The 11,550-nt window shown below is 45.8% G+C and overlaps 1 protein-coding gene across 3 annotated transcripts in view; it reads left to right on the top strand.

The window, feature by feature from the left end:
* Positions 1-220: 220 nt before the first annotated feature.
* The window catches only part of LOC129714230 (metastasis-associated protein MTA1-like), a 96,517-nt gene continuing 85,187 nt past the window's right edge, over positions 221-11,550 (top strand). For 2 of the 3 annotated variants that reach the window (XM_055663765.1, XM_055663762.1), the window contains exon 1: positions 221-911. In XM_055663765.1, the coding sequence (XP_055519740.1) occupies positions 884-911 (28 nt within the window). In that variant the 5' untranslated portion in view covers positions 221-883. The remainder of the gene's footprint in view (positions 912-11,550) is intronic. The other variant, XM_055663764.1, reaches the window with a different exon arrangement.

Raw genomic sequence — 11,550 nt, 5'->3', positions numbered from 1 at the left:
CTTTGCCTCCCCATTTTTCATCTGTGCAGCATCTGCACAGTTCCTTGTTTGCATTTAGTGTATATTTTGGTCTGAAGGTCCTGACCCTCTGTTACTCCAGCACGTTGTGCTTGGCTCAAGGTTTCAGCACCTGCAGTTCTTTGCCTCCCCATTTTTCATCTGTGCAGCATCTGCACAGTTCCTTGTTTGCATTTTGTGTATATTTTGGTCTGAAGAACCAAAGGTCCTGACCCTCTGTTACTCCAGCACGTTGTGCTTGGCTCAAGGTTTCACTTCAGCACCTGCAGTTCTTTGCCTCCCCGTTTTTCATCTGTGCTTGGAGTTCATTCGCAGTTCTTTGTGTCTCCATCTTTTATTTCCCCAGTCATTCCTTGCAATGGTTCGAATCAAAGATCCTATAGCTTGGGATCTTCGGTTCGAATTGACCCATTGATGGGACGTGGGACAGGCCGGCTTTAAGGCGTCCGCCGGGCGGGGTTTCCATGGAGACGGGAAGCGCTCGGCGGGAGAGGCGCTGACTGACTGAGGGACACGGACGAGGGAGGAAGGCCGCGGCCACCGCCACCGCCACAACGCGGCCATCGCGCCGCCGGGAACCGAGCCTGAGCGGCCGGAGCGATCCCAGGCCCAGGCCCCGGGGGCGGAGCCTGGCGACGATCCCAACTTTCCCTCCCTCCCCCCTCCCTCACAACTCAACACCATCACCTCCTCCTCCTCCTCCTTCTCCCCGGAGTCGAGCGCACACGGAGATTGCCGAGCGGCGGCGGAGACGGCGACGGCGGTGGCGGGGCGGCCTACTCACTCAGCCACACCAAGTAGCCGAGCCGGAGCGCCAGGCCGCGGGAGCTCTTCCCTCCTCGCACCGCCCAGGGCACGCAGCGAGATGGCAGCCAACATGTACCGGGTCGGAGGTGGGTGACGAGACGGCTCGCTAGGCCTCCGAGTCTCACATATACACACACACACACACACACACGCTGCGGGCGGCCGGGAGAATGGCGCCCGGCTCTGACCCCGGAGGCGGGCCTGTGTGAGGGTCGCGGCCCGGAGCTGGGCCCGGTGGTGAAGCCTGGTCGTCGGTGCCTGAGGAGAGGGACCGGACCGGCAGCGGTTCTTGCCTCTCCCCCCCCCCGCCGGCCAGAGTCCGTTCTCCTTTCATTCACTGCTCCGGCGCCGCTCTTCCCCTTCCCTCTCTTGTCCCGCACTTTCCATGCAATCTCTCCCCCTTTCTCTAGGAACTGTACTTGTACTTACTGCCCGCTTTAGCACCACAGCCACCACAATCCCATCACATGGGACCATACCCCCTCTGCTTGACACGCTTCTCTCCCCTCTCTACTCCCAACCCAGCCCCGCCATCCCCCCCAGAGACATTTTGCCCCTTTCTTGTCCCCCTCCCCTCTCTATACCTGGGCTCAGGGCCATCCCGCGCTTTCCCTTACACACCTGATCGTGTCCACTTTCTCCACACACCCCCGGGAGCCCACGTCCACTATCCCTTCCATTCTCCACCGCCATCCCCTGCTCTTTCTCCCAGTTCACAATTCCTGACTGTACTTTGTGAAGTTTTTGTGCACTTGAATGAAGTATTCAGCTCATGCACTCTGCCTGCTCGTGAGATGTGACGGTTGTGTTTAACGTTGATCCCAGAGCGGATGATGCTGAGCAAAAGGACTGCTACCCTTTCTTGAAAGCAGAGCGATATGTTGTAGCAGACACTACACAATGCAGTCGGGTATTAGTCAAATTACCCTGGCGATAGATATCATCAACAGTTATCTGTGCAAAGAGGTGCATATTGATCTAATCAGGTCTCGTGTGTGCTTCGGAAGAAAAGGATATATTGTCATTTATGATATAATTTAATATAACAATAATTAGAAGTGTTAGTCATATATGAGTGGCAGTAGTGGGTTCTCTAGTAAAGGATATATGAATTTAGAACAACTGGTAGTGGTCAGAAGTTCACATACATCACATTTGTACTTTGCATCTAATTTCTTTGAAAGTTCAAATGCCATCCCTCTTTCTGAGTTCCCTGGGCCATAGTATGAATAGTGTGCCCACTATTGACTTAAAGTGCTATGCTGAGAACAATATTCTGCACTCTGTACCTTCCCCTTTGCTCTATTTTATTACACGTGAGTGATTGTGCTTATTTGTAGTATTAACTGATTGCATGGCATGCAAAACAAACGTTTCACTGTACCTCAGCATAGGTGACAACAATAAGCCTAAACATATTTCTGGGAAATGCAAGGCTTATACATTGTTATTGCTTGTATTTGATTTCGGAATGATAAATAATAAATTCGTTTTCCCTTTTCCTCATTGACATAAGAATGCAAGTAGAAGGAATAGGTTTTTCTTGCAGATTGCCACTTTCCTGAACTGACCCTATATTTCTTGGTTCCCTTCCCTTAATATCAAGTAGTCAAGACGCCTCTGTCTTTTGCATATTCAGTGACGAAACCTTCACAACTTTTGTGATGGAGAATCCCAAATGTCTACAAGCTCTGGGTGAAGAAATTTGCTCTTGTCTATCCTGAAAAGTCGCCATTCACTTTGAGGCTGACTCCAGAATCTAGCTGGGGTAAACATTATATTTTGCTTGGGTAGCTTACAACCTAATGGTAGTCATGGTGGCGCAGCGGTAGACTTGCTGCCTTACGGCAAAATGCAGTGTCGGAGATCCGGGTTCGCCCCCGACTATGTGCGCTGTCTGTACGGAGTTTGTACGAGCTCCCCGTAACTTCCGTGGGTTTTCTCCGAGATCTTCGGTTTCCTCCCACACTCCAAAGACGCACAGGTTTGTAGGTTAATTGGCTTGATAAATGTAAAAATTGTCCAACTTCCAGTACAGTCCCTGGTGGACTCTTTGGAAGGTACAAGGTATGAACATTGAATTCTCTAGTTTTATGTAACCAACCTAAAAATACTGCTGCCCACTTTCCCCACCCCACCTTTTTCCTCTTCTCTTCCATGTGCCCCACCAGGATGTGCACCCATTATTTCCCTTCCATCTGACTTTGTTATTCGTGCTCCTTCTATCCTGGTCTCCTTTATAGCACACTTTGTCTTTTAATCTCTGGCTTTTGCCCAACTGTCTGCCAATCAAAACACCCCTGACCTCTATCCAGCTATCACTTACCAGAGTTTAAGAGGGAACTGCAGATGCTGGAGAATCGAAGGTTACACAAAAAACTGGAGAAACTCAGCGGGTGCAGCAGCATCTATGGAGCGAAGGAAATAGGCAACGTTTCGGGCCAAAACCCTTCTTCACTTACCAGACTTAGTCTTGCCTCCAGTTTTTTCCACCCCCCATTACAATCTGTCTGAAGAAGGGTCCCAACCGTAACGTCTCCTATCCATGCCTCCAGAGATGCTGCCTGACCTGCTGAGTTACTCCTGCACTTTGCATTTATTTTTTGTGAACCAGCGTCTGCAGTTCCCTTGTGGCTACATAGTTGCATCTCCTCTGTCTAGCCCAATAAGAATTTGAAATCCATTAATTGCATAATTTATAATTTCCAAAACTCTGAAGAGTTTGTGGCCCCATCTGCTTTCTCATCTTGTAGGAACAAAATCTTCAATCCAGTGAAGCGTTGTACACTTTTTATTTGCAAATATATTCTTCTTTTGCAAGGGACACCAGTTCTGTACACAATACTTTGGTACTGCATCACCTGGCCCTTTCATAATTGCAGTACGATGCATACTCAACTCTTGTTATGAAAAACCATCATGCTGTTCACTTTCCTAATTACTCCATGTTCCGTAGCTTTCTGTGACCTGTGCATGAAGACGTTTGAGCCCCTCTGAACACCTTTCTATCACCCTCCAGTTAAAAAGAAAACTCAATGTTTCTATTTTTTTCCTACCAAGATTGAACTTTCTCACCCGTGAAAAATTCTGCTCAGTTAAATTGGGAAATTGTGATAAAATGCAAAAGAGCCAAAGGCTCAACAATAGACAATAGGTGCAGGAGTAGCCATTTGGCCCTTCGAGCCAGCACCGCCATTCAATGTGATCATGACTGATCATCCCCAATCAGTACCCGATTCCTGCCTTCTCCCCATATCTCCTGACTCTGCTATCTTTAAGAGCCCTATCTAGCTCTCTCTTGAAAGCATCCAGAGAACCTGATTGAAGAGTCAGCGATCCTCCTGGTGGCAATAACCTTCTCCATCAGTATGAGCTCTTCTATTCAGAACCATTTCCTTCACATGTTTGCAACCTGTAAAACATGCTCATGAGAGATACGTTGGACCTCTGCTGAAACCTGCTTGGTATTCTATCTTAAAATAATTTTGGATGTGAATGTCATTGGCAAGGCTGATCCTTAAAGCCCATCCAAGTTATGCCTATAAAGATTATAATAGGTTGACACCTTAAACTGTAGTAGCTTTAGAAATGTGTAAGAAGGAACTGCAGATGCTGGTTTACACTGCAGATGGACACAAAATGCTGGAGTCACTCAGCGCGGCAGGCAGCATCTCTGGAGAGAAGAAATAGGTGACGTTTCTAGTCGAAATGGGTGATTTGGTCTGAAGAGCGTCTCGACCTGAATAAGCACCCATTCCTTCTTTCCAGAGATGCTGCCTGTCCCGCAGAGTTACTCCAGCATTTTGTGTCTACCATAGTAGCGCATGTGGTTAAATAATGTTCGGAAAATAATATGGCAGTGAAAGAATGCCAATATATAGTAATTTAGGGAGGTTTCCTTGCCGAATGGACCCATATCATCCATCCTTCTTAAGGTTGCTGGTGCTTGTGAAGATGTTTTGACGGGCTTCTGTGGTGCCACTTGTAAGGATACCACACTGAAACCACAGTGTGTGGGCAGTGGAAGATATAGAAGGGGTGCAGACCAAGTGATAATTTGTCCTGTTCTGTGCCAAGCTATTGGATGTTGTAGCTATGCCTATCCATGCAGTCTCAGAGTATTCCATTACATATCCTTGGCACTGATCCAGATCCTGCTGCCTGTGGGCAAGGACTATTACTTTATCTGAAAAATTGCAAATGGAGTTGAAGACTGCAGCTGTCAGTGCTCAATCCTATTTCTGATCTCATTGTGGAGTGAAAGTTAGTACTGATTCAGCTGAAGACTGTTGCTTTAGATGCAAGACGTCAATGCAAACTAGAATTAGGGGGAAAAAAAGCAAATTCTTGCTGGTGCAAGAGGTCTATAGTGTTGTGTTGCTGACGTAATATTCAGGTTGTGTAAGTTAGTTCAAGAACCTGATAATTTTAGGAATGTAGCTGTTCGTGACCCTGGTGCTGTGGGACTTCAGACTTCTGTACCTCCAGCCTGACAGTAGCAGCAAGAAGAAGGCATGACCTGGATGGTGGGGACCGTTGATGATAGATGCTCTTGTTTTAATTTGGATTTTAATCAGATACTAGACCAAGTGCAGACCTGTTGGGTCTGCTCCCCCAACGCACTCGTTCCCTACCCGTAGCCCCCACGGGAGACGTGGTCCTCCAACTCAAGCCGGTTCCCGAACATAAGATTCCAACACTCAGCAGTGCGGCTGTTTTTAAATGGCGTCTTTGAGGCGAGAGGCGGGCGCCAGCAGCCGTTATGGTCGCTGGCCAGCAGGAGGCGACAAAATGAGTGGGGGGGGGGGGGGGTTATGATTTTATTAAAAAATGGGTACATAAAAAGAAGAAAATTTTTGAGGAGTGCAAAATCGGATGTGAAATGAATGAGCTAACGACATAGAAAAAATGACAGAGTTTAATGACGGAGTGCTGGCATAGCATGGAATCAAAGGCCGAATGTGGCACCCACAAGACAGGCAGAAACACACACAGCCAGACACACACACACACAAACACACACAGAGTTTTAAATATAGATAGATAGATATTAGGATGGAAAATGCTGTTGGGGATGAAATGATTGTCAAACAGTAACCTCCGCCATATTATTTTTGTGCTGACTGTACCCAGTCATTCGCGATATCCCCCTGTTTCTCATGGACCTAGAATACCCAAAAATAATGGGAGCGAGTGTGGGCCAGCTGACTGCTCGAGCATGTCCTTCCATTCAGTATTATCATGGCAGTTCTATTCCAGACGCTAACTCTTCCTATGTGGAGGGCCTCCATGGCCCTCAATCTCTTGATCTTTTAAACATTTATCTCCCTCTACTCTAAATACTTCTAATGAAGCAGCCTTCATAACTCTGGGGCAGGGAAATTTCAGGATTCACCACCTTCTGTGAGAAGAAGCTGTGATGTCCATCTTTTTTTTAATAAACCGTTCTCTTTTACTGAAACTATATTCTACTCTTCAAGGCTCTTCCACTTAACATTTCCCCTGTCATGTCCCTAAATGAGGCGCTAGCTCCAGCTCATCTCTGCCTGTCCGAACTGGGAGCTTTGCCTGTCTGCCTCTGCCTGTTCCGCTGGGAGCTTTGGACTGGCGAGGCATCGGCGCGGAGGGGGGGCACTGCTCCGGCTCCCGGGGGGGGGGGGGGGGGGGGTCAGTCGGGGACCGTTGGCTGCGCTTCTTGTATTGTCCAGTGGCTGTCAGTTGGCCCCCTCGGTGCGGGATTTTGTGTATATCCCCGTTGATGGCTGGTGCTTGGCTTTTGCATGTGGTTAAATCACATGTGGTTAATGTGCACATTGTCAGATTTTAATAAAGGCCATTTTTATACATTTTGGTTTTGGTTTCACCATGTAGAAATTACAGTTGTCTCCCCATTTCAGGGCACCATAATGTGTGGGACACATGGCTTCACAGGTGTTTGTAATTGCTCAGGTGTGTTTAAATGCCTCCTTAAAGCAGGTATAAGAAAGCTCTCAGCACCTAGTCTTTCCTCCAGACTTTCCATCACCTTTGGAAACATTTATTGCTGTTTATCAACATGAGGACTAAAGTTGTGCCAATGAAAGCCAAAGAAGCCATTATGAGACTGAGAAACAAGAATAAAACTGTTAGAGACATCAGCCAAACCGTAGGCTTACCAAAATCAACTGTTTGGAACATCATTAAGAATCGCAAAGGGACTGGCAGGTCAAGGAAGACCTCCACAGCTGATGACAGAAAACCCCTCAAACACCTGTCCGACAGATCAGAAACACTCTTCAGGAGTCAGGTGTGGATTTGTCAATGACCACTGTCTGCAGAAGACTTCATGAAAATAAATATAGAGGCTACACTGCAAGATGCAAGCCACTGGTTAGCCGCAAAAATAGGATGGCCAGGTTACAGTTTGCCAATAAATACTTAAAAGAGCAACCACAGTTCTGGAAAATGGTCTTGTGGACAGATGAGACGAAGATTAACTTATATCAGAGTGATGGCAAGAGCAAAGTATGGAGGAGAGAAAGAACTGCCCAAGATCCAAAGCATACCACCTCATCTGTGAAACACTGTGGTGGGGATGTTATGGCCTGGGCATGTATGGCTGCTGAAGGTACTGGCTCACTTATCTTCATTGATGATACAACTGCTGATGGTAGTAGCATAATGAATTCTGAAGTGTATAGACACATCCTATCTGCTCAAGTTCAAACAAATACCTCAAAACTCATTGGCCGGCAGTTTATTCTACATCAAGACAATGATCCCAAACATACTGCTAAAGCAACAAAGGAGTTTTTCAAAGCTAAAAAAATGGTAAATTCTTGAGTGGCCAAATCAATTACCTGATCTGAACCCAATTGAACATGCCTTTTATATGCTGAAGTGTAAACTGAAGGGGACTAGCCCCCAAAACAGGCATAAGCTAAAAATGGCTGTAATATAGGCCTGGCAGAGCATCACCAGAAAAGACACCCAGCAACTGGTGATGTCCATGAATCGCAGACTTCAAGCAATCATTGCATGCAAAGGATATGCAACAAAATACTAAACATGACTACTTTCATTTACATGACATTGCTGTTTCCCAAACATTATGATGCCCTGAAATGGGGGGGGACTATGTATAAACACTGCTGTAATTTCTACATGGTGAAACCAAAATGTATAAAAATGGCCTTTATTAACATCTGACAATGTGCACTTTAACCACATGTGATTTTCTTTATTACAAATCTCAAATTGTGGAGTACAGAGGCAAATAAATAAATGACGGGTCTTTGTCCCAAACATTATGGAGGGCGCTGTACATACACCAACCTTGGCAAGAAGTCATTGGTCCTTAGGTCGCTTTTAAATCTTTCCCCATTCATCTTAAACATACCTTCTATTCTGGATGAGTTTACTCTAGGGGAAAAAGATTGATAATTCACTTTACGTCTGCCTCTCATGGTTTTTAAACCTTCATAAAGGTCTGCATCCTTGCTCCAGCCTATCCACACATAACTCCATTCTTTGGGTCCTGGTAATACCTTTTGTAAGTCTTTTTAGCTTTTTATTCATACGGCTGTATGGTGACCCCATATTCCACTGTACCAATGTGACAATAAATGTCTCTTGAATCTCTTGAATCTTGAATCTCAGGCTCTGATTATCTTTCTACAGCTAGCTGACCAGAATGATAACATAGGGGGAGAGAGAGGGTGTGCTGAGAGGGGGGTGAGATGAGGGGAGGGGGAGAGGTGGGGGGGAGAGAGGGTGGAGGGAGGGGGGTAGCGGTGTGGAGAGGAGGAGGTACCATGTATCATTTTCCTTCCACTTCACAATTATGCGCCACTTTGTGTTGGCCTATCACATAAAATCACAATAAAATACATTTATGTTTGTGGTTGTAACGTGACAAAATGTGGAAAAGTTCAAGGCGTATGAATACTTTTGCAAGCCACTGTATATATCTGTAGAAACGTTTATTGCTTCTTTGGACATTGCATGCAAGTTTTCTCTCAGTCAATTTTCCCCTTCACAATTTTTTTTAAACTCTTTCTCTTCTAAAAAAATATTCCAATCCTCTGTTCTACCTGAAGCCCTGCTACTTCTCGATTTAATGTTATCCTCAACCTTTATTAACCATAGATGGCTGCCTTTTCTCATGGAATCTCTTCGGTTTGGGATGGGTTTCTGCTGAGAATTAGTTGTTTAAATATCTCACTGGCCTATTTCTTAGCTTACTAACCCTGTCCACCTACTCTACGTTCACAAGATTGTAATTGCCCTTATTTGAGTTGAAGATACGGGTTGTAGACTTGGGGCATTCACTCTCCAACTGTGTCTGAAATTCTACCGTGCTTTTGTCACTACTTCATAGGTGATCCTTAAACACAACATTTCGTATTAATCCTATCTCGTTACACATGAATAAATCCAAAATAGCCGATTTCTAGGTAGGTTTGTAATATACTGCTCTCCGAAGCAACCCCTGGCATATTCTTCAAATTCTTCCGAGTACCCTGCTAGTTTTATTTACCCAATCAATATGCAAATTAAATTCTTCCATCCTTACTGCAATTCTCTTCATGCATGACTTTGATATTCCATTATTTTATCCTTTGTCCCTTGGAGAGGCTGGCGTATGGATTATTCCTCCCTGTCTTCTTTCCTTTACTGTTCAAAACCTCCACTCAAATAATTTCACTTTCATTATCCACCTGTCTCCGTTCCCTTTTGGGCTATTCGTTTGAAATATTTAAAACCTGGATTATTGAGCACCTCGCCCTGATCACCCTGCAAACATGTCTCCATTACAGCTATTCGATCATATTCCTGTCTATTTCTTCTGTCAACTCATCTATCTAATTATTAATGCTGCGTATATTCAAATGAAGAGACCTAAGCTTTACTTGTTTTCTTACAATTGTTTCTTGTGCCATGTTAAATATGCTACATACTTTTACTTATGTGTTTTGCTTCATTCCAACACACTTTGTCATTCTCCCCATCATTATCCTGTTCTACATTCCCATTTATTTTTGTTAAGTATCCAGCCACCGCACCCCCAAACCTCTAGTTAGTTTAAAGCCCTATCTGCAAATTTGTTTTGGTAGTTCTCCTAGATCAGTCAGCTTGGCCATCATATCTAGCTACCTGACTTGAGCCCAATGGCTTTGACTACTCAAAATGTACCATGTTTAGGCCGAATGTGCAACAAAGTGCTCATTTTGGAACAGGCCAGCTCATAATAAATAATTGTATAATTTCCAGAATCCATAGCATGGTTTCTTCAAATAAGACAGAAATGGACAGTGTATTGCATATCCAGCTCTACTGTTTAAAACATTGACCATGGAAGCAAAATAAGAGCTGCATTATATTCTCGGCCCTTGTTGCCCTCACTCACTGCTGAATTTGTTGTGCATTTTATAAAGCTGCTTTACAATGTAGCAAGATTCTGACTGGGTAAGAATTGTTGATAAATTGTTCTCTTTTACAGCAAAGGTGAGACTTTGGGGAATTGACTAATAGCCCTGTCCCACTGTACGAGTTCATTCACGAGTTCTCCCAAGTTTGCCCTGATTCGAACTTGGAGATTTACGGTAATGCAGGGCTCGAAATTAGCGGTTGCCCGGGTGCCACTGACCACTCAAAGCGCCGCCGGGCAACCCAAACACCGAGTCATTTTGCCCGGCTTGGCAACCAGATACTGGTTTGTAACGAAGATGGACACAAAAAACTGGAGTAACTCCGCGGGTCAGGCAGCATCTCTAGAGAAAAGGAACGCAATGTTTTGTGTCGGCAGTGACGGCTGTATTGCGTGGGAAAGATACTAGGTGCGGGGTGAGGAAGGGTCGGAGCGAATGATGGGGCCCGAACAGCGGCGGCAGCGGCCGCGACAGCATCTCCATCTCCTCCTCCTCCCGCACCCCGCCCGCCATGACAGCGGCTGCTGCTTGCAAACCCGCTAACGGCGCTTTCAAAACAAACCCTCCTGCACGCCGAGGCCGGGAGGAGGGAGGGAGGGGGAGATGGAGCCACTATCGCGGCCCCCCCCCCCCCCCCCCCCCCCCCCCCCCCCCCTTCATCCTGTGCTGATCCCCCCCCCCCCCCCATCCATCCTCTACTGATCCTCCCATTCATGAAGAATGGGGGGAACAGTCTGAAGAAAGGTCTAAAACCCGAAACGTTGCCTATTTTCTTCACTCCATAGATGCTGCCTCTCACCCGCTGAGTTTCTCCAGCACTTTTGTCGACCCCCATCCATCCCGTACTGAACCCCCCCATTCAGCACCACTGACATCCCCCGTGCTCTCCCCTCACAATTTTATCCAACCAACACATACTAATTCCCCTGCCTCAATCCATCCATTCTGCACCGACTGCCTTCTAACCCCCCCCCCCCCATCTATCCACCCCGCACTGATTCACACAAACCCCCCTCCCTGGCCCAATTGTGCTGGAAATGTCTTCAGAGCGAACATTGACTGTTTGATAATGGAATGCAATCAAATGTGTTTTAATTCCCAATGTTATTATTTGTTTTAATCCATAAAGATGGATTAATTAAATTGTGAACACGTGAAACATTAAAACCGCAGTGTTCGATTGTCACTGCTACCATTAACACATTATTACAGAATTTGTTTTAACGGCAAATCAATGCTCTTAATATGGAGTATCAGTACTGTAGTTATTTAATAAGCAACATTCACAACTATACGTACGCATATATGTTACCAT

Source organism: Leucoraja erinacea, chromosome 38 (assembly GCF_028641065.1).
Source record: "Leucoraja erinacea ecotype New England chromosome 38, Leri_hhj_1, whole genome shotgun sequence".
NCBI classification, from domain to species: domain Eukaryota; kingdom Metazoa; phylum Chordata; class Chondrichthyes; order Rajiformes; family Rajidae; genus Leucoraja; species Leucoraja erinaceus.
The sequence above is the reverse complement of the archived record's forward strand: the minus strand, read 5'-3'. Positions and strand labels throughout refer to the sequence as shown.